This window comes from Hyperoodon ampullatus, assembly GCF_949752795.1.
Source record: "Hyperoodon ampullatus genome assembly, chromosome: 6".
In the NCBI taxonomy this organism is placed as follows: Eukaryota; Metazoa; Chordata; class Mammalia; order Artiodactyla; family Ziphiidae; genus Hyperoodon; species Hyperoodon ampullatus.
In genome coordinates this window covers 105,385,753-105,402,775 of record NC_136919.1, presented here as the reverse complement: position 1 = coordinate 105,402,775, position 17,023 = coordinate 105,385,753, and the positions used below count along the sequence as shown (strand labels likewise).

Here is a 17,023-nt window from a genome sequence, read left to right as displayed (position 1 = left end):
GTGCTGAGGCTAAGAAATGGGAGCCGGTGCATGGAACACAGAAGCACCCTGGTTAGAACAAGTAACCTCCCAGTGAGCGGATGGGAGGAATGGATAAATCTACATTATCCACGCACGTATATATTTATTTTAAATGGCCTCATCATTAGTTGAAGAACTGTGTTTTTATGGGTTTAAAAAATGATTTTCAAGTCAATTTGTTTTAGAAATAACAACTACCATTAATTCAATAGAGAAAAATTCTTAAAATAAAAACTGCCTAAATAATGTGAATAAAATCCCAATTGCTGTGTGGATTTCACTTCATTCAAAAAAATTTTTAATTACTTTACGTGGTGTTTTATATTTCATTCCCTAAATGTTAATTACACACATAATACTATCTAATATTTATGGGGCACTTAATAAATATGTATCAGACACCACTCTAAGTATTTTTCCATATATTATTTCATTAACATCTCAACAATCTCATGTATGATACTGCTGTTAGTACTCCATTTCATAGATGGAGAAACTGAGTCAAAGAGAGCTCAAGGTCACAAAACTGATCTGGTGGCACCAGAATCTGAACCCTTGATCACAGAAATGGTTGCAATATTCACATTCCAACCTCATTCTCTTATACCACATAAGATAAAATATTCACCATTATTCAAAGTTCCTCAACTAGAAAAAGAGTGACAAAATTTTATGATCTTACAGGAAATACAAATATGGAATGTACCTCTGGCCAATTCGTTCAAGAACCAAATTCCAGTGAGGTTACTTGGTCCAACTTCTAATTACTGGGCAACAGACTCTTACTTTGATTTGTCATATTTACCTATACGCACAACAATTCTTACAGGTATCACAGACATGCTGCACGTCCCTACTACTGTCTTTAAAGCTCTTAATTTTCCATCTTTTAATTCTGCACTGGGCATGTGAAACTGTTAAAAGAATTTAAGGCAATTATAGGGACGTCAAAAGCAAGGGAGAAAGAAACTGGATAAATATTAAAACTGGGCAAAGGTCCTTCTCTCCTCATCCTTCACCCGCCCTCCTCCAAACACAGCGTCAGTGCTGATTTTACCTTAGTCATTATGTTTGTGCTGGTAACCTAGGAGAAGCGCCACAAAAATACACCAGGGAAAAAGTGAAGGCTGTCAGTCAATCATTGCCATGGATCCTCAAGGAGCCACGCAGAACACTCAACTATGCAGGGTCGTGGCGGGAGGACAGAGACTGGACAAGAGGAAACTCTTGCAAATTCATTTAAACCAACGGTTTCAACATCTTTTCCCACCAAACCTCCTATCGGAATAGCCACCAAGAGGCCAAACTGTGCAAAATTAGGTCTTTTCTTTCTCTTCTCCTATTTATTCTCAAAGCATATAATGGACAAAAATGGGAGAAGAAAAACAGGATCTGGGCAATCCACAAACTGGATCATGGCCCCTAAAAGAACAACAAAAATCAAGAGTTGACTATATCCTCAACAGGAAAATGGTATTTTATAGAAAAGCATCGTCATTGCTTTTGAAATATCAAAACAACTTGAATGGTTAAGTGAAAAAGCAATTTTGAAATTTACTTTTCTATCACTGAATTTTGGGACCCTCAGTCTCTGCATAGGGAATTTTGTTCATTTAAATAATGATTATTCCTATCAGTTCTCAATCTGATAGCTGAGAGGATCTCTGATCTTAAAAAAAACCCAACTATCTTTTCCCCCCCAATGAATGCTGTTATTTTCCCTTCCAGCTCTTTCAGAATTTATGGTGCTCGTGAATGAAGCACTAACGATGCAGGCTGTCCTTGGTGAAAGGAACACAGACCTCCAGACCAGCAAGACCCAAAGGGATAGTGGTGGGCTTGAAGTAACTGCACATAAAATGGGTCTTTCTAAACACAGCTCTAGAAACGCCTGGCTTTAGATGAAGAATCAGGAGAAAATTATGAAAGCACTAAGACCTCAAAAGAACCAAAATGAAAGCTTAGAGTGCGACTGTCTTTCAAAAGTTATATCCTATGTGTTGATCCAAAAAATGAAAAGGATATGGGAGAAGATGAACTTTGAGTAAAAGCAAGTTGATGGTGAATAAGGCTTGGTGGGCATACCTGATACCTGGCGGTCTGATTTTCAGAACTGGGATGTCAATACTGATGTAATAATCTAAATAAGAGAAACAGGAAGTAGAGGTAGAGGGATGGCACCACACTCTAGTAAAAGTATTTACAACACCCCTGAGCACAGTCTGCTGATGAAGATGGTGGTGATGGCACCACACGCTAGGACACAGGGAGGGAGAGCCTGCACTTAGTACCAGCCTCTCGGGGGGACACCCGGCCAAATATTCTAGAATGAAAACAAATTCAAAACCATTTAAAAAAAATAATTTCTGCCTAACAAACAGAAAAGCTTAAACTACAAAGAATACAATTTGAGGTAGATTCTCCTAAGTTTGGTTGTCTTTAGTTTAGCTTGTTTCAAAGTCATCAGAAGCCTAAGGCGACCACAAATGACATGGGCTCCACACAGTTCAGGGTCAACACCGGATTACTGAATTTAACTCAGTAATTTAGGGGAAACCAGAGACTTATTGAGCCCCAATGGTAGAATACTGAAAACCCATCAAATGAGCCTAAAACTCTTCTGCAGGGAAAGAACGCCTTCATAAAGAATGGCAAAAAGATCTAAAAGTGAAGGCGATTTTGTCAAAAGAGATTACTTGATTACAAATCAAATTTTGTAAAAAAACAAACAAAAAACACAAACAACAACAAAAAAACCAAACCAATGGCAAAGAAAAAAAACAAAACCCTGTACATTAAAAAGAAAAGGCAGATCCACTAATTTAGCTAACTCTGAAAAGTCTTGAATTTTCTAAAATTTAGTGTAGAAATTAGAAAGCGAGTACAGCCATGTGGACACAGTGACTAATAAAAGTGCACTGAAAAGATAAGCACACCAAAAAATCAGGTGAAAACATGGAGAAAATTAATACTGTCAAAACAAAGAAAAAAAGGAATACTAGAAGGGAAAATTAAAAGGAATACGATGTTAAATGCTGACTAAAAGGGCACAGGGATGATGACATAACATTGTTCTTCAAGTGTTTTTTTTTAAAAGGGATTTACAATACTAGGAGGGCAAAGACTATTTTTTAGAGAAAACGAATGTTGTATTTAGGAACAACAGAACGAAACAAGAAAAAGAATCCTGGCCAGATGTTAGTAAATTCTTAGGACCAAGCCCTCCCAGGGTTTTGGGATCCCCACCTGAAATAAAAGGCAAGTTTATTTCCTGATGTGGAAAACAAGAATAAACACCCATTGGTAAAACAAGGGAAAATCTTTATCGAACAAAAGTAGACTTGACTGTTTCCATAACCGGGAAGGAAATTCCTTTTGCCCTGAAGGCTCTAAGTTCACGTCATTATTATTACTAGTTTAGTGCACTGAGTGACTCCTCGGTGAGGTTAGCTGTGTCTCACAGAACTCCAAAACAAGACTTCCCAAAACAAGGAATGAGGCTTGTCAATTACCTTGAGCTCCTGCAGCTGATCAGGCTCATAGAGTTTGGGGGACAACGCCTGTGCCAGGAAGGCATCCAGCTCCTGGCGACGCAGTATCCGTGCTCCAGGCCATTGCACCATATACCTACAGCGGGGTAGACAGAGAAGGCCTGGTGTCAGGATGGAGCAGTCACCAGTCACATGCATAACCTGGTGTTCAGGTTCTAAGGAGACTCAGGATGACACAAGCTAAGGAGGCCTATAAGGATTTCTTACCCAGCTTTTCTATTTTCACTGGATGATGCCAATTACAAGTGAAAACCTAATCATCATCTGGGCTGATCAGAATGTTTGGAGTAATTAAAAATAACACTAAATTTAACCACACTGCAAACCAGCTGGTAAGTGATTTTTTGATACAACTTTACTTTCGTGAGGTAAAAGTTAAGCACAAATTTTACCCTGAAACCCTGAAAATATATGTTAAGTGCAAATTTATGATTTATCTATTTTAATTCAAGACAGGATACCTGGGAGGCCGGCCCTAGGTCCAAATAAGCAAGATTTATCTCCTGATGAAGAGTAAGTGTTGTGCAAACCATCTGCACAGAAGGGGCTCTGGCAGTGGCAGGTGAATGCCCTGCAGTGGAATAGGAAGGGACAGCGGGGACAAGAACTAAAGCTTCAGCCTTCAGAACTGGTACCTGCAATCCCTGGGGACACACAGACTTACTGGGGCCACCCTGGTGTGAGCAGCTAAGGGGAAATCAATGTCTACAACTCCAACTTCCATTTGTACTATCTGCCTGAGAACAGCCAGGTGTCCACAGTCCCTTTTCTCTGCCAATCATTTCCCCTTTACTCACCTTGCCGCACGGCACTGCCCCAGTGACAACCTCCAGGGCATTAAGCAAAGGCACAATCCCAAATAGTATTTGGGTGTGAGAGAGTAAAGGGATAACCACTAAGAACTTCAACTTAAGACTCATTGCATGTCCAGTGGTCCCTAAGTCTCTGCATTCAGCAAACTTGAAGGATGACCTAGCCAAGTTGCCAGATGATCACCAAAAATAACTTCTGGAGATAGACAGATCCCTATGTGATCTCTGGCAAATAGCTTAAAAGGAGTCTGGAGAACTGTGACATGCCTAACAAAACTCTTTCCAGTACTGTCTGCTGAGAAAGTTTTCTCAGTGCTTAAAATTTAAGTCAACAAATATCAGCATCAGAGTTGGTACAGAGCTCGCTCTCATTTCTGTAATAATTAACATCCATCCACAGGAACAAAAACTTAAAAGGTGAAGGAGGAAGTTTCATCGAACTGATTAAGAGAAGTATTTTCAATAAAAATCCCAGTAGAAAAATGAAAGTGCTTGCTGATGCCAGGCACTAGTCTGAGTATTTACACACACTGATTCCTCAAGTGGTCACAGCAACTCTGAGGCAGGAACCATTACTATCCCATTGTAGAGATGGGGAAGTGGAGGCACAGAGCTTATATACTTCATGGTAAAATCATGTAGTAGAAGCAGAAAGGGCATGCAATTTCAAGGTAAACAAACAGTGGATGTATGGTATTTAGATTCGAGTGATATAAAAGTTTTACTTCATTAAACTGTCAACATCTACAATAACAAAAATAACACCCTTTGCAATTGTTTGAGTGCCAAATATCTTAAATAAAACAGTCATACTGAGTTTTTACCAGGGCTTGATGCAAGAAACAGCAAGTCTGAAGAAAGTCTCCCTACTTTTCTCTGAAAAAAATTATTGTGGAAAGATTCTGCTCAATATACAATGTTCTTTGCCTAAGTATCCATGTTATACAACCTTTTTATTTCTTATTTTTAAAAAATTGTGGTAAAATCCACATAACATAAAATTTACCACTTTAACCATTTTTAAGTGGATAGTGCAAGGGCATTAGGTACATTCACGGTGTTGCACAGACATCCTCCCATCATCCATCATTACAACTCTTTTCATCCTGCAGATCTATGAAACACTAACTCCCCTCTTCATCCCCTAGCCCTAGGCTAGATGTTTCTTTAAAAATTATGGATCAGAAAAAGATTGTTTTGGGGAGAGGCTGGTTTTCTTATGATCTTTCCTGGTTTTTCTGGCAGCAAAGACTCTCAGCAGTCAGTTCAGCTGCAACAACGAGAAGTCTTTTGGGTTAGAATACCTACCATTTCCTCCATTTGGCTTTCTATTTACATTTTAACAAAGTCACCCTTTATCTCTTTTTCAATGTAAGTCCTCAGAAAGACTTTCTGGATGTAGAAAGAGTATGAAGTGTGTTCATAAAGATATGCATGTACATAGATAGACAGCTTAAATACCGTAGAACATGGATGGCACCGATGGCACTGCAGTCAGGGGCAAAGGTGAGAGCAGCAAAAACTGACCCTTGGTTATCTCACGTGTTCACGCTCTTCCTATCTGTGCACTGACAGTGTTTTCAATCACTTTGTGTTTCTCAGTTTTCTCTAGACATTCTTTTCCATGTCTTCTTCCTGGGTTGGGCCTTAAGTTTCCTACCGTGGAAGTCTGAGGGTATCTGCAGTTCCCCCTTAGTCACCTCTCCTCTCACTACCCTTTAGAAGCACGGAAGCTGGAACAGAAGCAGGTCTCCACGTCACTTGGGGGACCAACGTGGTCTGCCTCCTATTGGCACAGATGGGGAGCCGGACCCTGGTATGCTCCTTGGGGTGTTGGAAAAGCCTGCACTTGTTTGGGGGCTCAAGCCCTCTATCTCCCTTATTTTATTTATTAAGTTCCTCCAGAATGTAACTCAGTCTGTCTTCTCAGAAGCTGTCTTGGATAAGGACCTCGTCTGTCTGGTCTCAGCTGTACCCTAGGAAAGGCTGCTTTCTGTTCTGTTCTGGACACTTGCTTCACCCTCACACTGAACCTCTGCTTGGATGCTGGCCCCTCCTCATCTTCACTACAAGGATTTCTAGAGATTTGACTGCCATTTCTTCCCCCATTCTCCTTATTGCTCTTGTATGGGTGCTGATATCACTAGTGAAAGCATAGAGAAAACCACCACCTCCCGGCTGGGGTACGCCTGCCCCAAAGGCAGAGGTGGAATCTCATTGCAAAGGAACAGAGGCAAATCTAGATGGAGAAATAGTCTACCCAGAGGTTGACAAACTGCACCCAGGGGCTGGCTGCCTGTTTTTAAACACAGTTTCCTGGAGCAGCCACACGCATCAGTTCACATGCTGTCTAAAAGACGTATGGTCTGCAGATCCCTGGTCTGCAAACAAACCAGTGTTTATTCTTCAGAAACATCTCTGCATCAACCCAAAGAAACACGAGAAGCTGTGTGAGATTGGAGGAGACAAGGCACCTGAGCACAAGCACAAGGCAAGATTTTGTCGCTAACAAAGGATGTTATTGGGATAATAGGAGAAATCTGAGTAAGATCTGTAGGTCAGATGTATTAGTATTATTTTTCTGATTTTGATAATGCCCTTGTTTTTTTAGGAAACATAAAGAGTTTAGGGGTAAAGGGGTATCATACTCACAACTTCCATTCAAGGGATTAAGGACAAACACACAGACACATGGAGAGAAGAGGAGAAAGCCACTGCAGTAAAAGGTTAATATGTGGGGAATCTGGGTGAAGAATAGCCACCAACTTTTTGTACTAATCTTATAATTTCTTCAAGTTTGAAATTATGTTAAAAAAAAAAAAAGATTAAAGGAAGGGGAAGTGCCTTTGGGATGACAGCCCAACCTTGTGACTGCGGACATTTGCCCCGCCCCAGCCATCAAGGCCAAGGGTCATGCTGTGTGGCCTCCACAGGGCCTTACCATATCTGGGACACAGGCTCTGCCCTTTGTTGCCCCCTCCCCCATCCTCAGCAGACCTTTGTCACACAGCTGCAATTTCGCCAGAGAAAGACCACTGGGCCACGGCCCCAGGCCACAGCCTGTCCTTGGCAGGCCCTTGGAGACATACACCAGCCCTCTTACTCATTTGCACCGCCCCCCCCAAACCCCTGCTCCATGACCTTCCCACTCTTCACCCCATGTTCTCAGCAGGTCATACCCACCAATCAAACAGAAGCCATGCAGGGAATCCTTCTTTACCTGCTTGTCCCTGTGGCCCAAAACACTCATGAAGGTAGGACAAATTCTCTTAGCAGAAGTGGACCAACCCATTTACTGGTGTCCTGGCCCCAAATCCCCGAGACTGGTCCCATAAGCCATTCTCTTTCATCTCTCCCCAACCACCTTGCCTCAGTAAGCCCCTCCTCCTCAGGATCTGAAACTGTGAGTCTTTCCAAGTGGGAAACTCCATGGCTCCAAGCCCACAATGCACACAACAGTCTGCACAACCAAGCATGTCTTCTGGCTTCCACCAGAGTAGCAAATACGAGGGACCCTGAGCTGCACTCACTGTTGCTTCTCGACACCACAGAGATAAGCACAGGAGGAGGTTTGGTGAAATGAGAGATTACTAGTTGCATTTATTAACCTTTTCAAGTTCTAAAATGAGCATGTTTTTTATAAACAACACAAAAAAATAAAAACAGGGACCAGGACAATCCTGAAATCTGGAAAGACTTTCCAAAGGCCATCTGAACAGTGCCTAAAAGAAGCATAGCTGTTTCTGGGGTAATGGCCAAGGAAGGGCCACAAGGACAAAGACAAAGAGTGGGGCCCAGTAATATATCTGGAGAAAAACATGGTCCGAAAGGATACATGCACCCCAATGTTCACTGCAGCACTGTTTACAATAACCAAGACATGGAAGCAACCTAAATGTCCATTGACAGAGGAATGGATAAAGAAGATATATACAATGGAATATTACTCAGCCATAAAAAAGAATAAAATAATGCCATTTGCAGCCACATGGATGGACCAAGAGACTGTCATGCGGACTGAAGTAAGTCAGACAGAGAAAGAGAAATATCATATGATACTGCTTATGTGAGGAATCTAAAAAGAAATTATACAAATGAATGTATTTACAATACAGAAGTGGACTCACAGACTTAGAGAATGAACTTATGGTTACCAGTGGGGGAAGGGTGGAGGGAAGGGACTGTTAGGGAGTTTGCGACTGACATGTACACACTGCTACATTTTAAAAGGATAACCAATAAAGACCTACTGCATAGCACAGGGAACTCTGCTCAATGTTGTGGCAGCCTGGATGGGAGGGGCGTATGGGGGAGAATGGATATGTGTATATGCATGGCTGAGTTGCTTTGCTGTGCACCTGAAACTATCACAACACTGTTAATTGGCTATACTCCAATATAAAATAAAAAGTAAAAAAAAAAACGAAAACCGAAAGGTATATCTAAAAAAAAAAAGAGTGGGGCCTGGTCACACTGTCCAGTCTGCACCCACCAGGCAACCCAGTGTCCCAAGAGGCCCAGTGCATGGAGAGACAAGACGTAAAGGCACCGCCATCCCAAGGAGCATGAAGTAATGTGAGCACTGTGCTCACATCAACACAGCAGTGGCTTGTCCTGCACTAATGTACAGCTGCTTCTGGCCAAGAGGCAGCCAAACAAGCCTTAGGCACAGCACACATCATCCTCACTCAGTGCCCAGTGGGACCTTCAGGTCAGGTATATGGTAGACAGGTAGCTGTCCACCCACTAGATTAAAGGCCACACATCATTTTAAACTTGGAAGAAACACAAACAAAGTAACCAAAATTATTACTGCTAATTTGATCTTAGAGCACCCAAAGTCTTAATCTTAACGTTTTGGCTAATATAAAATGAACCCTCCATCAGAGGAAACCAGAAGAGGATTCTAAAACCAAAACAAAAAAACTAGTCTTTCTCGCTAGCTAATCCTCAATGGAGATAAAGATAAGAAACTGATACAGTATGCTAATTTTAATCAACCTCAATTTAATTAAGGAAAGGCTTCTAAATAAGTTATTGGCCTTAAAGTCTGTTATGAATGTAAGAAACTTCAGGAAATAAACACCTGACTAAAGCTCTGCCCCCATCCTCAGGAAGCAGGTGAGACCCAGTGGGGTTCAGGGGACCACGGAGAAGGGGCCAGCCCAGGGGGATGGGACACACAGGGCTGGGGCAGGTGACGACCTGTATGGCAGCTGGGCCCCAGGCTCTCACTGTTTGTCAGGGCCAGAGTCCATACACATGGGAAGGGAGAGCTAGGATGGGCAGGTTGAAGAAATCAAAAGCGGAAGTCTACAAACATGCAGTTGTTTGTGTGCCTGTATGCATACTGGGGAAGGTCTGGGAGCAGCAAAGTTGCTGTCAAGAGCCTGGTGTCCGATACTGACCCCATCACTAGAAACCAGGGCTGCTGGGAAAAGGGGGCAACCACGGTTAAGGTCAGAATCTCTGTACAGAAGTGCTCACATGGAGGCCAGACTGACAAGGTCCCCAACTGGCCCAACAGGTGACAGTGGAGCACCACATTACATGACGGCAGTAGTGGACCACAAGGCATTGATGAAGCCAGGAGCCCATGCTGATATAAATACACTGAAGTCTGAGGAGGAATGGCATGTTGACACAAAGTGCCTCCCATGAAATCGTATCAGTTACAAGGGGGACGGAATGGCCTCGCTGGAGAAGCCAGGCAGACACCCCCTTTGCCAAGGGGTCAGAGCACAGATGCACAGCATGGATGAGACAAGGAGGAGCGGAGGAACAGCTCTGCCCTCTACAGCATCTGCTGCAGACCAATGGGACTTCACCTCCAAATACAAAGGGAGGCTCTGAAACAAACCCTGAAGTTAAGATAGAAATCAAGTATTAATGTTGACTGATCCTGATGGCTGTATTGTGGTTACATAGGACAGTGTCCTTGTTTGTTAGAAAATCACAAGTGTTTTTTGTAAAAATCAAGTATTTTTAAAAAAAAAGCTCTTTGTGACATGTACCAAAATGTTCATTGCAGCTCTATTCACAATAGCCCGGAGCTGGAAACAACCTAAGTGTCCATCATCGGATGAATGGATAAAGAAGATGTGGCACATATATACAATGGAATATTACTCAGCCATAAAAAGAAACGAAACTGAGCTATTTGTAATGAGGTGGATAGACCTAGAGTCTGTCATACAGAGTGAAGTAAGTCAGAAAGAGATAGACAAATACCGTATGCTAACACATATATATGGAATTAAAAAAAAAAATGTCATGAAGAACCTAGGGATAAAACGGGAATAAAGACACAGACCTACTTGAGAATGGACTTGAGGATATGGGGAGGGGGAAGGGTAAGCTGTGACAAAGCGAAAGAGAGGCATGGACATATATACACTACCAAACGTAAGGTAGATAGATAGAGGGAAGAAGCCGCAGAACACAGGGAGATCAGCTCGGTGCTTTGTGACCGCCTGGAGGGGTGGGATGGGGAGGGTGGGAGGGAGGGAGATGCATGAGGGAAGGGATGTGGGAACAGATATATATGTATGACTGATTCACTTTGTTATAAAGCAGAAACTAATAAAAAAATTAAAAAATAAAATAAATAAATAAATAAATAAAAAGAAAATACATATCATCACAAGGCAAAAAAAAAAAAAAAAGCTCTTTGTATTATACTTGCAACTTTTTCCTAAGTTTGAAATTGGTTCCAAAAAAACCCCTCAAAAAACGAATTCACCTGATTCAAGTATGCATGCCAATTCAAATTAACTCCAGAACGCCAACAGTGTCCACATAGGCATTTGTGGCCCATTGGCTGAGAGGGTCTGGAAGCACAGAGTGCCCACATCTAGGTTTTTAAACCCCTCCCTCCAAGGCAGGAGCCAGCCCCTTAGAGATGGCAGGTTCCAGGGCAGGGCAGATACAGGACAGCCTGGGCATCTTGTGGTGCCAGAAAGAAAGGACATGCTGGGGGGACAAGGGACATAGGAGCCACTGAACGAACTCCCAAGGTCTGAGCTGGAACAAACTGAACCACCAAATAACAAGGTTATAGCAGGTTATAACCCTAGGAAGAGAGATAACCATGAGTCCATACTGATCTACATATGCTTAAATAAATGAAGGAGGAAGAAGAGACCCATTTTCCCTAAAGAATAATTACAAATAATACATAATATAGTTCCCCAATAGCCTTCAAAAGCTTTAACATTTAAAGGATAAACTATGCTTAAAATCATTATGATATTTACATAAAATACAGGTTCATCAAATATACCTATTCTATAAACATACTATATAGCATCAATTCAAATCCACATGGCATTTACATGGCCTATATTTCTATAATATATGAAAATATGAGATGAGGACCAACTTCAACTGACAACATGATGCATCTGGAATAACCCCCACCTACTTCATACAGAAGGCGTCTCTGAGAGGCATTTGTACAAGCACCTGCTAGAGGACACGCAGCGGCTGAGGCAGCAGCCGGCAGCACCTACCGTAGGACGCAGCACAGCACCGTGAGATGAGTGGGCACGCTGGCTGGGTTGAGCATGGCTGGTGTGTCTGACCTCATGCAGGCCAGGAAGGCCCTCATTCTGCGGTTCTTGTCCTCCACTGCCTTCCCCAGCCAGAGTCTCTTCAGATTGGGGCAGGTCCACTCCCTGAAGGCAAGAGCTTCCACCAATTCTGGGGTTTGCGGAGATTTCCCTTTGTAAGCGGCCCACTCTTTAATGATCACTGGTGAAACTACAGGAAGGAAAATCAGAGAACCATTTATGCCCTAGCTCAGCTACTTTAAGCCTAACAAAAACAAACAGCTCTAATCATTACAGTGTGAAGATGTCATTCTGGTATTAACAGTGGATTCTCTCAATAGTAAGTCATCGGTCATCAGTCCTCACCTCTAATCCTCATTTCGTTCCTTATGAACTTCGGTGACTCATTCAGATTTTCAGTCAGGTCACCAATAAATTTCTTCTCAATCAAATCAAGCTAGATTTCCCCATACAACTAATATGTATAAATCAAGGATGTTAGATAAAATTTGTTTTAGTATTATAAATCCATTAATAGTTTTAGTAATAGCAATGGGTACAACTTACAGAAAGTATGTGATTATCACAGAAGTCCATGGAAAATCCAATTTAGATAGCTAGATTGAACTACTGAACCTAATGGAACCTTTTTCTACATGGTATACTAATTAGATCTGAGACATAATTTGCATTTGGTAGCCACTTTACTTAAGGACCTCCTACTTTAACAGATATAACTGTTAAAGTCTATTTTAAAGATAGACAGGGACAAACTACCAGGTAGTGAGATCCCCAAAGCCCAGTGAAGTGGCACGCGGAAGCGACAGTCCATGTTCTGAAATCCCCAGTGAAGTCAGCACACAGGATTTCTCTTCAGCAAGACTGAAGACGAACGGTAAAGTTCCCCATTTCACTTCCAAAAAAAATCAAGAAGTTCTAAGTTGATTTCATACAAAAAATGACCTTTGATCCACCGGAGTTTGACCACTATTAGCATCAATTAATTCTTAAAACACACAAACATGCACATTTTCCCACATAATTTCCAAATAACTTAAGGGAGAAACTGTGACGGGGGAAGGAAAAAAAATGGAGATAAAGCATACTGCAGAGAAATATGTTAAAATTTCTCACCAGAGTGCACTGATTTAAACAATTTCATCAGATTTGGGTGTGAATTTTGTAACAAATAGCTCACTTTGGTCAATAAACATCAGAACTGAAGCAGGGCCCCATGGAGCCCCTGGCCCAGAGAACCCTCCCCTCACATGGCTGACAGCTGATACAGAAACCAGGATGGTGCTATGATTCTAATGTGATCTTGGATACATCAATTATATCCAAATAACCATACCCCCTTCCTGGGCTCATTTTCCCCAAAGTAACACCTGAGGCAAACCGAGACTGTGAAGAACCCAAATCCTGACAAAATTAAATGATTAACTGGCATATCTCTAGCTCCACCCCAAGTCTGAACAGAATCAGGCAAGACAATCATCTCTTCCAATGTCACGAAGAACTTCAGGAGTCAGATACCTGGATATACACAGTTGTTAGCAACGGGAAAAGCAAGCTTCTGCACAATCAACCCCAGTCAAGTCAGGTGACAGTGTGCCTCAGAGGAGGGCCATGACCAGCCATTCTGCATGGACCCCAACTCCCAGGAGCAGGCTGCTTGAGCAGGGGTGCAAGTCAAGACAGTTTCTGAAAATTTCCTTAAAAAAAGGAACTGTTTTGTCCTTGGGAAATCCCTTTAATTTACATTTGTATATCTTAGTGTTTAAATGTTAAAAAAAAATTTTTTAACTTAAAATGTTTGTTTTAAAATCCATCAAGTCAAAACAGAGATATACATGTATATATAAATACATGTCTTTGAATTTATCTATATTTTAGGTGCCAGACACAAACTCATAAGGTCCCCATTGTCCAGCAGACCCTGTCCTCGGACTCACAATCTAGCACTCACCCCCATTCCTGCCGAACTCCAGCGCGCACAGCTTCACATGTCGCCCACCCGTATGCAGAGGGTGGCCGTCACCACCGCAGGGCCCTCCTAGGTGCAGTACACCCCACCCACCTTTGTCCCAACTACAGTCTGAGAGGCTGGCACATTGTCAGCCCCAAGAAAACAGGTGAAAGGAGGTTACAAGACAACCAGTATGCTACGTTTCTATTAGGTCAGTTCACTAAGTTCATTTTCATGCCCCCCAAGCAAAAATGCATAAATCTATTTTTTCTATGTAACATCTTCATTTTGATGGCAAAGATTTATTTAATGGAACTAATTAGATTTTATCTTTGGTTGTTAACTTGGGTTAATAACCTAGTTAATCTAAGGTCTCTCACTTTCTTCCCCCAAAATACAAACACACACACACACACCACACACGCATGCACACAGACTATAAGTTTACTGCATCTTAAAAAACTCAGATTATAGTGCCAGGAGTCTCCCTTGAGTTTTCTCAAAAGAGGCATTCTTATTAAAGCTGTCTTCATCTTTATCCATTTCTTTCTTTCCCCTTTGTCAGCTCTGCTCTTGTCTCTCTTTAATAATTTTTAGCAATCATTTTATTACATTGTTTTCATTCTAGAAATAAATTTTTGGTGGAAGATTTTCATTCTCAAGTTCAGAATGCTTAGACCTATACATACTTTATGTTCCATGTCCTACATCGAAGATAAGTGGAGGTCAGAGGTACCAGCAGTCCCTTCACAAGTGTCTGTTCACTTGAGTGTCCCCTGAAGCTGCCCTAGACAGCTGTCCACACTAGTTGGGGCTCTGAGGGACCTAAGTATGCCTGAATTTACCTGGCATGATGCTGTGTGCTCAGATCCTGTTCAGCCTGTATAGGCTACAGATGAGAGCACACTTGTGCCTGAGGACTGCCAGCTGATGTTCATGAACTCCCGTGTCCTAGAGAAAGGACTGCCCCAATACTAGCAGGGACATGCAGTCCATACCCACCAGGAGCACAGGACAGGGCAGGGGAGACTGCAGCTGTAAAGGAGGCATCAGATATAGCAGCTTCCTCTCATATTCTAAGCATTTTTGTTGCTTATCTGCACTAGTCATGACAAGAATGGCTCATATCTAATTTAGGAAATACGTGTCTTTCTCAGAGGAAGAAAATGTGCAGTAACAAAAAGCTTTGTTCCAAAAGCAAAGACGCTTCCAATTTGTTTTATTTTTTTAACATGTATCTGTTTTTAAACTGAAAACTTGGAGATCTTTTGCGTATACCACCACTTAATAGCTGTGGAACCTTTGGCCAATCACCTAACAGATATTTATTGAGCACCTAGTATGCACTGGGTGAGGCAGGAAAGGCACCCAGGGCTCAGGTGCCAACTCCCACGTGCCAGTGTGAGAACAGAACAAGGGTCTCCTTAAATTCTGAGGCCTGGGTCCCTCATTTGCCTCACGCTGGCCCAGCCCTGGAACTAGGCACTAAAAAAAGGGGCCAATGACTCACTCTGTTGCACAATCCAGATGAGGAAACACAAAGGCATCTTGCACCCCTGTTATGTGCTTTCAACTGTGTGAGTTCAACTTATGTTGTATAGGTTCATTACATTAGATTAATTAAAGGTTAGTGTTTTATAGATTAATGAATTCCAAGGGACATCCCATTTTCGGGTTGACACAAGGCAGCCTCTGTGTTACAAGCTTGCCCTTTGGGGTGGCTGATACACACACGGTACCTTCTCTCCCTCTGGCTCCAGGCTTCTCCCCAAGTCGCTGCTGCCCAGGAGGGAAGGCTCGGTCTCTGATTCAGCTCACAGGAATAAGCAGGTGCAAAGTAGCCAGCTAACAGCAAGTAATCTGGGCTCTTATCATTTTTGCAAAACCCACTGGTTATACAGGGATTACCCAGATGGTACAGGGCGGCTGGATTACGAGAACACTCCAAGTGCATGCAGACAAGAGCACTGGGGTACAAAACCCTCTCTGTGAAGGCACCATTTTGGAAAGACAAGTTCGTGCTGCCTTGTTAAAACAAGAATAAGAGAATCCCAGAGGTTAGCTAATCCAGCTACTGTCCATGAATAAATTTTCTGTGTGTCACCATCAATAAATGTTTATCTTGTCTTTTCTACTGACAGGAAAACTCATGATTTCAAGTGGACAACTTCAAAAAAAACTGAATATTAGATTGTCTTCCTTACCTGAAAACTAAATTAAATTTTTACACTGGCAAAAACAACCCCAGGGCACAAGTTTTCTGTATTACTGGAAGCTAAATTTATAATGCAGCTTCTTTACTGGAAGTACCTCTTCAAATACAATTTCCAGACATAAAACACTATTAAGACTTAAGCTGTCAGTAAAAACCCAATGTTTTCCATCAGACGTTAATCATCTACTATTTTCTCATTTACACATACGACAACCAGCTACCTTAGAAATCTGTTATAATGCTGAATTTGGGATCCATCCCAGACCAGGAATAATGAATGTTTCATTTTGTAAGCCTATTCCAACTGACTGGTAGTGGCTGCCTATAGTGCCATATGATGAAGTATGTCTCTAAGCTCAGTGCCAGAGCACCATGAGCAACTAGCAGTGCCTGCTATAAGGGCTTAGGAGGGAGAGTTGTAGCACACACATAATATGGTTACAGGTAAGGGAAAAAGATGGAGACAACTTCCAGTACTATGGCCAACCGGACCCTTTGGTCTGTGTCTGTGCAAGTGTGTGTATCTGGGGGAGAAGCCATTGTTTTATTCCCTGAGCTCTGCTCTGGAGCTACAGAAAAAGAACAAAACCACACAAATAAATAAAAACAAAACTCTAGTTCCTTCGTATCAGGGCAGAAACAGAAATATGGGTGCAATGAGAGCTGGTCAATTCTTCCAATGGGAAAACTGCTGGTTAACTACCAAGCAGCCCTGTGTACAGGCTATGGGGTTCCAACTAGTTAGTCCCCCATTTCCTCATGCTGACACATCTGTGAGCACCCTCCACGACTCTCAAAAGTAAAAGACTATGAATTTTTTCCTTAAACCTTTCATATCTGAGCCTGGGGGTATCCTACTGTCCACAAACATAATACATGCTCAGTAGGCCATGGGGCACATAGAA

General features: G+C 42.1%; 1 protein-coding gene across 1 annotated transcript in view; it reads right to left on the bottom strand.

Moving 5' to 3' along the window:
* Positions 1 to 17,023, bottom strand: part of FAM120A (family with sequence similarity 120 member A) — a gene marked incomplete at its 5' end in the record, with an annotated part of 104,777 nt that overhangs the window by 14,471 nt on the left and 73,283 nt on the right. The window contains 2 exons of the mRNA XM_079706769.1: positions 3,534 to 3,648; positions 11,896 to 12,145. Coding sequence (XP_079562895.1) covers positions 3,534 to 3,648; positions 11,896 to 12,145 — 365 coding nt within the window. The remainder of the gene's footprint in view (positions 1 to 3,533; positions 3,649 to 11,895; positions 12,146 to 17,023) is intronic.